At 38.1% G+C, this 15,933-nt stretch overlaps 1 protein-coding gene across 1 annotated transcript in view; it reads right to left on the reverse strand.

Annotated features, from left to right (window-relative positions):
• LOC128941409 (chromodomain-helicase-DNA-binding protein 1-like) overlaps positions 1 to 15,933 on the reverse strand; it is a gene marked incomplete at its 5' end in the record, with an annotated part of 51,173 nt that overhangs the window by 11,832 nt on the left and 23,408 nt on the right. The window contains 12 exons of the mRNA XM_054283158.1: positions 1,321 to 1,471; positions 2,180 to 2,318; positions 2,755 to 2,885; positions 3,482 to 3,523; positions 5,121 to 5,281; positions 5,488 to 5,664; positions 8,868 to 8,963; positions 9,045 to 9,141; positions 9,415 to 9,563; positions 10,208 to 10,357; positions 13,844 to 13,915; positions 14,202 to 14,354. Of these exons, the coding sequence (XP_054139133.1) occupies positions 1,321 to 1,471; positions 2,180 to 2,318; positions 2,755 to 2,885; positions 3,482 to 3,523; positions 5,121 to 5,281; positions 5,488 to 5,664; positions 8,868 to 8,963; positions 9,045 to 9,141; positions 9,415 to 9,563; positions 10,208 to 10,357; positions 13,844 to 13,915; positions 14,202 to 14,354 (1,518 nt within the window). The remainder of the gene's footprint in view (positions 1 to 1,320; positions 1,472 to 2,179; positions 2,319 to 2,754; positions 2,886 to 3,481; positions 3,524 to 5,120; positions 5,282 to 5,487; positions 5,665 to 8,867; positions 8,964 to 9,044; positions 9,142 to 9,414; positions 9,564 to 10,207; positions 10,358 to 13,843; positions 13,916 to 14,201; positions 14,355 to 15,933) is intronic.

Consider the following 15,933-nt stretch of genomic DNA (forward strand, 5'->3'; position numbering starts at 1 on the left):
CCCTCCAGCAGATTAACACTTCCACCCAACTTAGTGTCATCTGCAAACTTACTGAGGGTGCCCTCAATCCAGATCATCAATAAAGATATTAAACAGGACTGGGCCCAATACTGATCCTTGGGCCCGGCCATCCAGCTAGTTCTTAACTCATCAAGGACTGAACCTGTCCAAGCTGTGGCTTGACAGCTTTTCCAGAAGAATGCTGTGGGAGACAGTATCATAGGCTTTGCTGAAGTCCAAGCAGACACATCCACAGCCTTTTTCTCATCCACTAGGCAGTTCGCCTTGTCATAAAAGTAGATCAGGCAGGTTAGGCAGGACCTACATTCCCTAAACCCATGGTGGCTGGGTCTGATTCCTTGGTTGTCCAGTATGTGCCATGTGATCACACTCAAGATGATCTGCTCCATAACCTTGCTGGATACTGAGGTCAGGCTGACAGGCCTGTACTTCGCCAGATGCTCCTTCCAACCTTTCTTGTAGATGGGCATCACATTGGTTAACCTCCAGTCGTCTGGAACCTCCCTAGTTAGCCAGAACTGATGACAAATAATGAAGAGCATCTTACTGAGCTCTTCTGCCAGCTCCCTCAGTACCCTTGGATAAATCACATCTGGCCCCATAGACTTGTGAGTGTCTAAGTGGCTCAGCAGCTCACTAACTACCTCCTCCTGGATTACAGGGGGGCTATTCTGCTCCTCATCCTTGTCTATCAGCTCAGGGGGTCAATTGTTCTGAGGATAACTGGTCTTACTGTAAGACTGAGGCAAAGAAGGCACCTTTGCCTTTGCCTCATCCTTGGTGACAATGTTTTCCCCTGCATCCAATAAGGAATGGAGATTCTCCTTGGCCCTCCTTTTGTTGTTAATGTATTTGTAAAAACATTTTTTATTATCTTTCACGGCAGTGGCCAGGTTGAATTCTAGTTGAGCTTTTGCCTTTCTAATTTTCTCTCTACATGATCTAACAACATCCTTGTACTCTTCCTGATTTGCCTGCTCCTTCTTCCAAAAGTCTGGAATTCATTCAAATTAACACAACTAGAGTCTTTAAACTAGGGAAGCAAAAGATGGAAGAGAGAATTCAAGTGATAGAGACACAAAGAAATACAGAAACATAGCAGACTCTAAAAAGGTATACTTCAACTGAATACACAAAATCTTAAAATCTAATAATTTACCAAAAGTATACAAATAAGTACAACTGACCTAACTTCTGGGCAATTTCAGTTATCATAAAATATGTCTTTCAGTAACTGTTCTTATTAACATTATTACCTAAACAAAAAAACTCCTTGATGGAATTTTGCAGATGACATACCTTTTGTGTCAAACTGAGATCAGGATCCATTTTTATCATTTCCCAGCTGCCATAGCCATATTCGTAGATACCTATTAACAGATTGGAATCATCTTCCTTACCCCAATCTATATCAAAATGAGCTGCCTTGGTGTGGCATGGGATGACATATCTAGTAGAAATAAATTAGAAATATACATAAGCAAACTTTTCAAACTTAGTAAGGGATAGAAGAACATGCCACATATCACTGAGATCCTGATATATTTATTAAGTAATCCACATAACGATCAGGCTTTCTTACAATTTTTATAAATTATTTATTCAAATCAGTACCAAAACATGTTTTAAAGGAGGTCAAGATTAAGATATGAAAAACAGTCATCTATCTGTGGCCATGGACTGAGTTAGAACTGGCTAGCCATGAAGGTAAGCTTAGAATATTACTCAAGTGTAACTGCTAACTGAATAAGCAGATAGTCTAGGGACTATGATACACAAGGTAGTAAGCTAAAAAGTTCATAGGTCTAAACAACTAACAATTACTATCTGCTCCATTTTGACAAATATTGCATTCTCTCAGGCAGAGGTGACACAAAGCAGTTCCTCAACAAGTCTGATTTCTATCCTGGAATAATTAAGAATAACTGAACCCAGTCCCCAATGAATACAGTTCAGAAGTCAAAGCAAATACTGGCTTCTAAGGAAAGGGAAGGAAGAATAAAGAAAGAATGTGGAGCAAATTTCTGCTGCCAGTTCTTAGAGGTAATGGAGTGGCATGGGTGTCCCAGTGTACTCAGTCTGGATTGGTTAAATATATTCATAAAAGCCTTGAATAACTTTCTACATTATGGGTTCCTTTAGGAAGAAAAAAAAATACCTTTTCCTTTCTTCTGGATCTGCAGGAATGGATTTGTGCAATGGTGCCAACTCTTCTTCATGAGAAATAACTAACTTTGCATTCACCTGCACTCCTGATATTCGGAATGTTGGGCCTTTAACTTTCCCAAATCTACCTCCTTAAAATAAAGGAACAAATTATCAAAATATTTAGCTTTTATGTGTATCTTATAGACAAACATAGAAAAAAAAAAAGTTTGATGCTATAGCAGCAGACATTCAATTATAGGAAATGAATTTTTCTTAACCAAATGCTTTAATTAAACTCCAGGACCTCAAGGTCTTCCAGTTAATATTAGCATATTAATTTTAAATTTCATGGTAAAGCAAAACCATATTGCATTCTACTATGACAACTCACTCAGGGAAACGGGGAAGAAAAACAAAACCAAAAAGTCTTCTTACTAAAATCCTTTTTACTAAATCACCTAGCATGCTAACATTTTGTTAATGTTTTCCCCTAACACAATTGTTTTGTTATAATCAGAGTGCAAGAATCGTTCATATCTCTTTGACACTTTTTATTCCACTCCCCCACCCCCAAACACACTTTACCTGCTCTTTCTTGGCCAAAGGAATTGTCCTTTAAAGCCTTAATGCATCCATTATGTACAAGTTCTCCCAGACGTCTAAGGTCTATCTCAGATTTATCAACTAGCTCAGCATCTCTAGCTATAGCATCTAACCTGGAAGAAAACAAATATGTTTTTACAGCTCTAAAACTTTAGCATTATGAATGACTCCTTCAGATTTTGAAACTAGAAAAGTGATCCTGTAAGTTATCATTCATCCACACTTGCTGTGTAAAATTTTAATGCATGCAGTTAAAAGCAGCTAAAGAAAATACAGAAACTATAAGAAAAGGGTATTTCACACAAAGGACTATACAACAGGAAAAAAAAAAGGATCCCATTGATGCAGTTTTGAGTTACATTTCAACACATTCTTTTAAATAGAAAAGGAACTATTATTAAGTCTATGGTTTTATTCACATATCAAACAAAAAAACCTGAATGACTGTCACTAATGCAGAATTAACAGAATAGTAGGTTAAGTATAAAGAAAAAGCAAGCAGTCTTGCAAAATGTAAAGATTTGTCAAACTGGCTGTCTACATACATATCATATATGATGAAAGGAAAAAAACTCAAATTCATGTCATAGTACAGGCAAAAGATTAGTCACACTATTTCCTCTTTAACCTAAGGTTTCTTGGTGTACTGTTTAATTTTAATGGAAACAAGGTACCAAGTTGCTATACAAATATAAGCAAATTAGTTTACCTTTCAAGTGGGCCACCAAATTTCTTGTAACTCTTTATAAACCTAATAACAGAAAATAATTTTGCAGTTAAAAAAAATGTATGCTTAACTACATTGGTTTTTAAAATGTACGTGTAAAGTCTTAGTACAAGGTTATGTGGACAATACAAAGAAAATAAGAACTAGAGAGACTAGGATGGCTTACTATATGAAGACAACCCACATTTAAAACCAGAGTTATATTTGTTTTAATAAATTATATAAATAAAACAACAGAAGATACAATTTCTTTCAAAAGTTACTTTACTAATTAGTTTCACATGACAAAGAATTCAGCAACGTGATGTGTCTAATCATAAAAATCAAATGTGGATTCATAGTAAATTGAGAATTCAGATATTATGTTAGGTCTCTCATAATTAAGAGAAGCTAGCGGCAATTTTAAGACTTAGGAAAACATAACATGAAAGATAAAGGAATGCAAGCATAAGAATATCCCTGACAAAAGCAGCAAACGATTATATATTAGATAAAATGAAAAGGAAACAAGGCTCTTAAAGGTTATTTATATAATCAAAAATACTTTATAAGTTGTACAGTATTTTAGATAAAAATGAATACTTAAATTACAGAAGCAAAGTAGCATTTCACAAACCAAAGGAAAGCAAAACAATTTCTACTCCTTCTCCCAAAGAAGTATTTTTTGCATCAAATATTGTGGGACCAGCTGCACAGATTCACTTATGTACTGGGTTTTGCTGAGATAAAGTTAATTTTGTTCAGAGCACCATTTCTGCTAGTATGTTTTATATTTGTGACCAAAGCATTGTTGATGACATGCTAATGTTTCAGCTCTTGCTTAACAGTGTTTTCACAGCATCAGGGCCTTTGCTGTTTCTCATACCACCCCACCAGTGAGTAGGCTGGGGGTGCACAAGAAGTTGAGAGGGGACACAGCTGGGACAGCTGACCCCAACTGACAAAAGGGTTATTCCAGACCATATGGTGTCATGCTTGGCAATAAAAACTGTGTAGGAGGGAGAGGAAATGTTTGGTGTTATGGTATCTGTCTTCCCAAGTAACTGTTACACACGGTGAAGCCCTGTTTTCCAGGAAATGGGTAAATGCTTGCTACTGGGAAGTGGTAAATGAATTCCTTGTTTTGCTTTTCTTGTGCATGTGGCTTTTGCTTTCCCCATTAAACTGTCTTTATCTCAACCTACAAGTTTTCTCATTTTTACACTTCTGATTCTCTCCCCAGTCCCTCTGGAGGAGACTGAGCAAGCAGCTGTGTGGTGCTTAGCTGCCTACCAAGGTTAAACCACAACAACGTATCAAAATATTTTTTTTTAGCTTTAAAACGCATCATATAACATTAATACAAATACAATTACAAGAAATTTAAAAAAACAAAACTCGCCGAACCTTTTTGTAGAACATTTTTAACTCAAGTTATTCCTCACCAAAATAGGTTCAAATTCTGCACATAACAGTTTCTTACATCAGCACCCCAAACTACTCAAGAGTAAAGACTTAAATGCCTAGAATAAAAAATTTAAACTAAATAAATGCAAAATAGACTAGTTTCCATATTTTCAAACTCTAAAATGACAAAAAAAAGTTTTGTCCCTTTAAACATGCATGTCCCCCCACATCTTACCGCCTAATCTCTGCATCACTAAATCCTTTAATATTTTCTCGAGGAATAGTTCGCGGTCTTCCACGTTTTTTTGGTCGTTTTCTTTCTGAGACTGAGTCACTATCAGATCCAGAATATCTTCTCCTCCTACTGCGTTTCCCTTCACTTCCATTAAAGCTGATCTGGAATTTCAGATTAAGTAGTTCAAAGCTACATGACTTAACATTTTATTAATATGTTATCTAGCCTGTCAAAAATGAGGGGGGGTGTGTGTGTGGGTGCCACAAATGAAAACCACCCAACCCAAAAGTACAAGCCAAAACAACTGCAATAGAAAACCCAAATAATAACAACAACAAAATCAGTTAGTCAGTAGAAACCCAGATACCTGTTTTGCACAGTTTCTCATCCTTGGCAGCATATATATTTCTTCAAGTTCTTTTTGTCTTTCTTCCTCTTCTATTCGTCGCCGCTGGACTTCTGGAATGATTTCTTCCCAGTTTCTTAAATTTTGTTCTGGTTTCAACTCAATGTCATCTTCATCCATATTTGAAAAGTTAGCCACCTTAGATATTGGAAGATAAGTATTTTCACCAAATCAATACATCCTTTACTTATACAAAGAGCCAGTAATTAATATATTAGGAAAACTTAGTTCAGAATGACACATTTTATTTATTTGTATATACACAAAATGTACACATATAAAATGCTTCATGAAGGACTCTCCAATGAAAATATTTTCAGAAATGAAACACACACACTGCATACAACATGGCTGAATATAAAGATAAGAATATTTTTCTTCTTTTACAAGTTGAGATCTATAATAAAACCACTATAAAATGCATACCTGATAGCTGTGATTGTTGTTTAAATTCCTTCAAAACAGAGAGCAAGTCTAACTATATGTCAGAGTTAATATGAACATTTAATAATGTAGAACTAACTAAACATTAATAAACTGTAATCACAGTATATTGCAAATGAATGATGAGCATAAAATTTATTTACTACTCAACTGATCTAAAGAAGTCCAGCCTTGATTTAAAAAAAAAAAAACAAACAAAACCACACCAAACTTAAACAACAAAAAGACCACAAAAACAAAGGAAAAATGCCCCAACCAACAAAAATACATCACCATCCACAATTGGACTCACTCAGTATTATAAGTATCATCCAGTTAAGCATATCTGGCATTTATGTTTACATGGGGGCTGAAAGAAGTTTCTGAAAGTAATTATTTAAGAAATCCAAATTTCATTCTTTGTTTTCAGAAGTACTACAGGTGCTTAACAGCATAAAGCATTAAATTAAAAACAGCTCTCCCCAGTATGCTAACAATTAAATCAAGGACTAATGTATTTGTAAATATCTTTCTTATTTTGTTAGCAAAATATGTATTTTACATGCTTGCACTGGAAGTAATTACCCTGTTGTATTGGTTTTGCACAGCCTGGAGTTTTTTTTGGGGGGGGGAAGAGGGGGCCTCAGAGGTGGCTTCTGTGAGAAGCTGCTGGAAGTTTCCACCATGTCTGGCAGAGTCAATCCCTGATGGCTCTGAAGATGGACATGCTGCTGGCCAAAGCTGGGCCAATTAGAAAGGTTGGTAACACCTCTGTGATAACATATTTAAGACGAAAATCAAAACAAAGGGCACACAGTTTTTCCATCTAGTCAGAGAAGAGGAGGAGGTGAGAACATGTGAGGAAAAACAACATGGTGACACCAAAGTCAGTGGAGAAGGAGGGGGAGGAGGTGCTCCAGGCACCAAAGCAGAGATCCCTCTGCAGGCCGTGGTGATGACCATGGTGAAGCAGGCTGTCCCCCTGCAGCCCATGGGGATCCACAGGGGATGCAGAGATCCACTCACAGCCTGTGGGGGAGGAGCTCATGCTGGAATGGGTAGATGCCTGGAGGAGACTGTGATCCAGTGAAAGACCCAGTGGAGAGAGAGGGCCCCTGCTTCCAAGCTGGAGCAGCCTGTCCTTGGAGGACTGCACGCTGTGGAAGATTGACTCACGTTGTGGCAGTTTTGGGAGGACTGTGTGCCCGTGGGGGGAATTCACACTGCAGCAATGTGGTAGGACTGCTGCTCGTGAGAGTGGACCCATGCCAGAGAAGTTCACGGAGAACTGTCTCCTGTGGGAGGGACCCCATAGTCTCACAGGGAAGGACTCATCTCCCAGAGTAGTGGAAGAAAATTTCAGGTGATGAACTGACCAAACTCCCCATGCCCTGTCTCTCTGCGCTGTCAGTGGGAAGGAAGAAGGGGCTGAGGGGAAAAAGGTGTTTTAAGGGCTTATTTTACTTCTCATTATCCTCCTCTGATTCTGTTAGTAATAAATTCACTTTGCAACCTTAAGTTGAGCCTGTTTTGCCCTTGAAGTGTTTTCTCCTGGTCCTTATCTCAACTCATGAACCCTTAATTATTTTTTTTTCTCTCCTCTACCCAGCTGTGGCAGGGAAGGGTGAGCGAGCAACCCTTGTGGGTGCCTGGCGTTGAGTCAGTGTCAAACCACGACACCTGTATAGGTGAATAGACATTGCATGCCAAAGAGCTAACTTAGTGTTTCACATATTTCACAGAATCCCAGAATATGCTGAGTTAGAAGGGACCCACAGGGACCAAAGTCCAACTCCTCGCTCTGCACAGGACACCCCCAAGAGTCACACCATGTGCCTGAGAGCATTGTCCAAACATTTGAACTCAGACAGGCATGGTGCTGTGACCACTTCCCTGGGGAGCCTGTTCCAGTGCCCAACCACCCTTTGGGCGAAGAACCTTTTTCTCATACCCAACCTAAACCTCCTCTGACTTAGCTCCATGCTGTTTCCTCAAGTCCTGTCACTGGTCACCGGTCACCAGGGAGAAAAGATCAGTGCCTGCCCCTCCATGTCCCTTTGTGAGGATGTTGAACACTTCAGTGGGGTCTCCCCTCAGTATCCTCTTTTCCAGGCTGAACAAGCCAAGTGACATCAATCACTCCTCATAAGGTTTCCCCTCAAGGCCCTTCACCATCCTTGTGGCCCTCCTTTGCATGCTCTCTAATAGCCTAATGTCTTTTTTATATTGTGGCACCCAAAATTGCACACAATACTCAAAGTGAGGCCACAGCAGTGCAGAGCAGAGCGGGAAAATCACCTCCCTTGCCAGGCTGGTGATGCTGGGCCTGATTCCCCCCAGGACACAGTTGGCCCTCCTGACTGCCAGGGCACTGCTGACTCATATTCACCTTCCTGTCAACCAGGACACCTAGGTCCCTTTGCATGGCACTGCTTTCCAGCCTCTCATTCCTCAGTCTGCCCATACATCCAGGGTTGCTCCATCCCAAGTGCAGAATTTGGCACTTGCCCTTGTTAAACTTCATATGGTTGGTGATTGCCCATTTCTCTAATTTCTTGAGGTCTCTCTGCAGGGCCTCTCTGCCTTTGAGGAGGTCAACATCTCCTCCCAATTTTGTATCATCTGCAAATTTACTTTTTATCCCTTCAAGTCCTGTATTCAAGTCACTCATGAAGATGTTGAAGAGCACAGGGCCTAAGATGGAGCCCTGTAGAACCCCACTAGTGACAGGTTGCCAGTCTGATGTCACCCCATTCACTATAACCCTTTTTGCCCAACCCATGAGCCGGTTGCTCACCCATCACATGATGTGTGAATGATGTAAGAATGAAGGAACAATAAATAGGTAAAGAAGAACAAAAAATAGCATTAATAAAGGAAAGTATAATTAAGGAAAGAGGGAGGGAACAGAGCAATACCTTGAACTGTGAAAGCAACTCATCTCCTACAGTCAGTGGACCTGGTTCATTTTCTCGAGTTTCGGCCCTCTTCAGGATTTCATCTATATCCATTTCCTGAAACAGAAGTTTCTCTTTACAACAAAACAATTCATAGGTTTCTCCGTCCACCAAGTGTAGATGCACTGTTCCATTTACCTGAGGCTCCTCTTCTTCCCCTTCAGGTTCTTTAAAAAGTTCCTCAGCACCGAACTTCAAAATTGCTGATAACTCTTCCTTATTAAAAGGTGTTGAGCTGAAATACAGAAAGTTTCACATAAACACTTTATCTTAGTGAACAGTTTCAATTTACTATAACCATGAGTCAAATTTCCTTTTGTCCTAAATAAAAACTAGTTTTATTATGTAAAAAAAATGACATGGACAATATACTTTGCAGTCTTTACTTACATAACTCCTTACCACATAATTTTTGCCTTTTATTAACCAAGTGAAATTACTTGAATTTTTACTCAAATAGTCAAGTATACTTAAGCATAAGGTAATATGAAAGAATAAACAAATATACCTGGAGGGAGTAGAGCCTGTATGTAGTACAGTTTTCCCTGTAGTGTCCATTCTCTGAATTACTAAGTGATCTAACACCATCTTTTTCTTGGCTCTTTCAAGAATGTCTTCTTCTACTGATGCTTTTGTGACTAGCCGATAAATATTAACCTATGTATATGAGAAAAAAGGTTTTATTTGCCCGCTCACAAATTACCCATGAAAAAATACACAGATGAAGTTAACAAAAAACCCTTGAGCAATAACAGGGAGAAATATTAGACATGATTAAAAATCTAAATCTTATTGAACTAGTATTGTTTATATGAAACCAGTCAATCATGTTATCACAGTCTCTATAGAAATTATATTTGAAAAAATTTCTTAGACCTCTCCTCTAAGTTTCTATGATTAAGCACAAGCATGGCCACAAGGAAATGTTTTATGTCTGATTACTACTTGAGGTATTCTGCAAGAAACCCAAAGAGAAGTACAAAGTATTAAACAAAGCAAAATGGATGTGCTTTAAGTACAGCAGTTACTTTCTAGAATGATACAATGCCAATGAACATGGGACAAGTCCGCAACTTCTCCTACCCATCCATATACTACAGCTGCTGTGCTATCTCTCTGTAGAGGGAGATTTAAAAAAATATTTAAAAGGCAAATCATTATTATTAACATTTTCAGATATTTTAGCAAGTATTAGTCATTCTCAAAATACATGAGGACTGTGATGGGCCAGACAGACAGCTTATGGCTAACATAATTCATTCTTCCTTCAGGTTTGGTACCTAAAAGAGAAGCGCATGTACCTGTTTCTTCTGTCCAATCCTATGAGCTCTAGCCTGTGCCTGCAGATCATTCTGTGGATTCCAATCAGAATCAAATATAACTACAGTGTCAGCAGATGCTAAGTTTATACCTAATCCTCCAGCTCTGGTAGACAGCAAAAAGCAGAAGTCCTGAAATTATAAAAGAAGAAATAGCTTTATATATATTAGCTATAATATTCCTTTAAAGAACCAATATGACATGACTTTATATGCTCTGTGGAGCAGACTATGAACTCATATATTTCTTTAAGTATATCATAAACATTTGTTAGACTTCTAATACAAGAAGTTGTTTGTCATGTCTAGAGCCAGTGGATTGCTATTTGAATAGAATAGACTAGACTATTTTGGTTGGAAGAGACTGACAACCACAATCTAGTCCAACTGCCTGACCACTTCAGGGCTGACCAAAAGTTAAAGCATGTTATTAAGGGCATTGTCCAAATGCCTCTTGAACACTGACAGGCTTGGGTCATCGACCACCTCTCTAGGAAGCCTGTTCCAGTGTCTGATCACCCTCTCAGTAAAGAAATGCTTTCTACTGTCAATTCTGAACCTCCGCTGCCCCAGCTTTGAACCACTCCCATGCGTCCTGTCACTGATCTTAGGGAGAAGAGTTCAGCACCTCCCTCTCCACTTCCTCTCCCCAGGAAGCTATAGAGAGCCATGAGGTCACCCCTCACCTTCTTTTTCTCCAAACTAGACAAACCCAGTGTCCTCAGCTGCTCCACACAGGACATTCCTTCTAGCCCTTTCACCAGCTTGGTTGCCCTTCTCAGAATACATTCAAGGACTTTCACATCCTTCTTAAGTGGTGGGGCCCACAACTGCACACAGTACTCAAGGTGAGGCCACATCAGCAGTGAATACAGCAGGATCATCACCTCTTTTGACCAACTGGTTCTACTGTGTTTGATGCCCCCCAGGATGGAGGTTGCTCTCTTGGCTGCCCAGGTTCACTGCTGACTTATACTGAGCCTTCTGCTGACCAGCACCCCCAGATCCCTTCCTGCAGGGCTGCTTTTCACACACTCCTCTCCCAATCTATACTTGTGCCCAGCATGACTCTATCCCAGGTACAGGATCTGGCACTCGGACTTGTTAAATTTCATGCCACTGATGGTTGCCCAATGCTCCAACCTATCTAGATCCCTCTGCAAGGCCTATTGTCCCTCAAGAGAGCCAACAGCCCCTCTCAGTTTGGTATCATCAGTAAACTTGCTAATGGTGCATTCAACTCCTGCATCCAGATCATTGACAAAAATATTGAACAGGACTGACTGGCTTTAAAATTGAACCCTGAGGGATATCACTAGTGAAGAGTGACCAGGCAGATGTAGCTCCATTCACTACAAACCTTTGAGCACGGCCCTTCCATCAGTTCTTCACCCAGCACACCATGAACCTGCTCATCCCACAGTTGGACAACTTGTCCAGAAGGACGCTGTGAGGGACAGTATCAATGGCCTTCAAAAAGTATCAGTTCACTGTTTTCTTTAGACCAGCTAATATTTTTTATAGGCAGTTAAGCACCACGCAGCCACACAATCACTTCTTGCCCACATCCCCAGTGGGACAGGGAAGAAGAAAGGAAGACTGAAAGCAGGGAAACTTGGGGGTCAAGATAAAAATTGTTTAATAAGCAAAGGAGAAGTGGAAAAAGAGAGAAAGAAAACAAAACAGAACAAATGATGCAAATGCAATCCCTTGCCACATTCCCATAGTCAGGACTGATGTCCAGCCAATTCCCAAGCAAAAGATGGCTAATCTCCTTAAACCTCTTCCTCTAACTTTTTTTATTGCTGAGCATGATGTTATAAGGCATGGAATCTCTCTAGTTAGTTCAGGCCATATGCCTGGTTATGTCCCCTCCCAACCTCTTGCGCACCACCCAATCGATTCACTGGAAGAGCAGAGTGAGAAACAGAGAAGGCCTTGATACTATGTAAGCAATGCTCAGCAACAGCTAACACACTGGTGTGTTACTAGCATTGTTTACATCACAAATCTAAAACACAGCACCATGTGAGCTGCTATGAAGACAACTCTAGTCCAGCCAGAACTTGTATAAAGCAAACTGATATCAACTTCTCTTGCAAACAGGTATTGGCTTCTCCATGGTTTAAAGGAAGCAGCACTCTAGAAGATGAACAAAAGCCACTTGGGGAGAAAAAAACCAAGCAAAACATTGCCAAAAAATACACCACCACCCCTTATTGTTAAAGCCTCATGTGTGCCCAAGTTCATCTGGTTTTTTGTAAAGAAAACTAAAGTGTTCTGCTGGGGTCAATGCTCTTCAACATATTCATAAAGAATGTGAAAATAAGATGAGTAATGAGGTGACTAAGTTTGCAGATGATATGGAGTTATTCAAGGTCAACTACAAGGGCAAGGGACTACAGAAGGATCTTATGAAAAAGGCAAAAAAAAACCATATGAAACTAAAGATAAATAGGAAATAAATTTGAGTTTTAAGTACAGTCAAAGCTAATAGAAGCCATTACTGCTAAGGAATGAGTCCTTGGATTTGTAAATATTTCCATGAATACTTTAACTCAGTATTAGCAAAAAAAAAAAGAAAAAAAGAAAAAAAAAGCATGAAATTTATTATTAGGAAAGAAATAAAGAATAAAACAGGTAACAATTTTATTGCTGCACAATTCCATTGTTTGTCTTCATTCTTGAATACCATGTGAAATTTGGATCCCCTTTCATCTTACAAACTGTACAGTACAACTATAAGGATACCAGAAAAAGGCAAGTATGTCTGCACAAGAAATTTAAAACAGAACTAACTTCTGTATTTAAAAAATATCTGAAGTTTATGTTATGAAGTCCTTCCTCCTCAACCATAACAGAAACATAAGTTCAGCAGCAACTGACAAATGCTATGCTTCTATTACTGAAAAACCCTGTCAGTATAGGACAAAAGACCTAAGATTATCAAAGGTATGGAATGGCTTCCATAATAGGAAACCTAAAAATAAACCAGGAATCTTAAGTGGTACACAAACAATGGTTAGAAATCAGCTCTTCAGTTTCTTCCACGGCAAGAATATAAGAGGCAACAAATGAAGATAACAGAAGCCATATTTAAAGCTATCCAAGATATTTTTTCTTTATGCAAGGATATACACAACTTAATTCTGCCCATTGCTTAAGTAGGTATTTGATGTCAAAAACTTGTGTTAAAGTTCAGTGCTCCGATAAAAATTGAAGGATTAAGTCCTATACAACAAATTAAATTCTTCAGTTTCTAAACAGCACTTAAAATTACTTTGCTAATAAGCACTGACAAAAATCTAAAAATAAAACTATGCAGTTATATTAGTTATAAACACCATTTTCATAAATTCTGTGTTTCCTATTGAACCTCCTTTTAGCTTTTCAAAGCTTTTTTGGGTTTTTTGGTTGGTTGAATTTAGGGATTTTTTTTTGGTTTTTTTGTTGCATGGGTTGTAAACCTTATAGTCTCTGCAACAGCAATGGAATTTCAACCTAATACATCCCTCATTTTATACTATCTTCAGTTTTTGTGCAACATTTGTTATACTTCCTAGAAGAAAAAAAAGCTGAGTAGATTAAAAAAACAACAACCACCCACTTATACCATACCTCTGAGCCTTCTGCATTAAAATGATCCAAGGCTTGTTTCCTCAATTCCCCTTTTATTGATCCATCAAGTCTCTAAAGAGATTGAATGATACAGTTAAAAAGGAACTCCTACTATAGTCTGTTCAGAGCAACTTGAATTCTCAATTGCCAAACCAATTGTGTGGGGGGATATAAGAATAATGTAACACTTCCAATTAATCAGTTTAATTTCAAAATACTATTAGGCATATAGGAATTACTAGTCTTTTACTGTACAGAAAAATTAAACTTTCATAAATCTTTCTACAAAAAGGACACTTTTAAAAAGATAAAATGGTAAAAATCAAGGCTTCTTGACTACTACCAGCAAAATTCTTACCTGAAAGGGAAACTGACGATACTTCAAATACTCTGCTAGGATGTCTAGCATCCTCACCATCTGAGAGAAAATCAGTACTCTGTTGCCACGTTCTCGTAGGCGAATCAGTAGCTTGTCAAGAAGGATTAGTTTGCCACTGCTACGTATTAAATGCTACAAGACAAGAAAGCATGTATTACAAAGTAAGTTCACCTCAACACTAACATTCACTGCAGATGGTTAGACATTCATTAACTGAACATGAAAGTTGTATACGCATTTAGTCAGTCATGATCTTGTAAAAACTCATTATAAAAGCTTTAAGTGCTCTAACTGAAATCAACAGGGGTACCCACTAGCATGTTTTTCAAATAAAAGCATTTCTCAGCTCTGGCTCATAAAACAGCACCTTAACATTTCATTAAAATGTTAGGCAAATATACTGTGCTATGAGTTAGAGCAGTTACAGTGCAAACTCAAATTCTCTTCCACCAAATAAACAACGAGATTACCTGACTACCTTAGCACTACTTGCTCCTCACCTTCTGTCTTTTGAACAGACCTAAGCATTGCTACTTGATCCTCTAAGTATTTTTAAACAATGCCTAATGAGTCAAGCTTTTCTGACAAGATAAAAGTGAGAGGAATCCTGTTAATAGAAGTCAACATGCTTTAGCTGGGTTATGATGTTCAACCTTCTCAGCTCCAGTTGAAACAATTAGAACAGAAACTCAGGTGGCATGCTGAATTTATTGATGAAATCATTAGGCCTCTAGCTGAAGAGGCTCAGGATAGAATTTTGGGAAATAAAAAATTGGGAGTTAGGCGCTTTTATTCTTTATGCCAGAAATGAGAAGGATGTATCATTCATAATTAGAGCTAACAAAGTTTAATCAGATGAGCCAAGGAAATCATTGTTACAAGTAGGCAATTACTAGCAATAATGGCTGAACATGTCTGATGAGATCAATTATAAATTTGAGTAGTTAAAGTATGCCAAGTTGCAAACATCCTTTAGCTTTGAAAAGCATTTTATAATATAAAATCGCTTGTGCAGTGACAACTTGTGATTTCAATCAAGTAGTTTTGGGAAAGTTTTTACATTATAAACTTCAAAGTTTACAGAAAAAAAACCTGATCTTTCAAAACATTTATGGTGTTATAAACTGCATCAATTATAACAGTCCTTTTATTTGTTGCTGTGGTTCTCAACAGTTTTAGTACAAAGATTAGTTAACCTTTACAAAAAAACCCAAACTATAAACCCACAACATAATCACAGACCATCCTTGGTAGTGATGCTATAACTGCTTTCATTTATAACAACAAAACAAGTAGACTAAGCTTAAAGAGATTCAGCAGATTATTTTCTGCTATCACATGGATTGTTGGTGTACCACTGCCAGTCACATACATTTGCATTTATCTTCAATTTATCTGTTTATTTAACTGTTTTATTTTATTCTGGGTTTAAAATAGGTCTTCAGTTTATTTAGTCTGAAAATGCAGACTATTTAAAACTATTTCCTTTTTATTTTGATCATAATTCAAGTCAAGGATATTCTATTTAGTATTGATCTCTCAATTATTCAGTTCCAGTTAAGAAACAAACAGAAAGGTAATCAATTCACTTACCTGTAAAACCCAGGATGCACATTTGATAGAGAACTCGGTCTTTCTTGACATAATTTAATAAGAACAAATGAATTGACAGAACACTATACAATCATTGCATGCATATTAGAGATATAAA

This window comes from Melozone crissalis, unplaced genomic scaffold, assembly GCF_028551555.1.
Source record: "Melozone crissalis strain CALT ecotype California unplaced genomic scaffold, PUWL_Pcris_2 ptg000035l_1, whole genome shotgun sequence".
Lineage (NCBI taxonomy): Eukaryota > Metazoa > Chordata > Aves > Passeriformes > Passerellidae > Melozone > Melozone crissalis.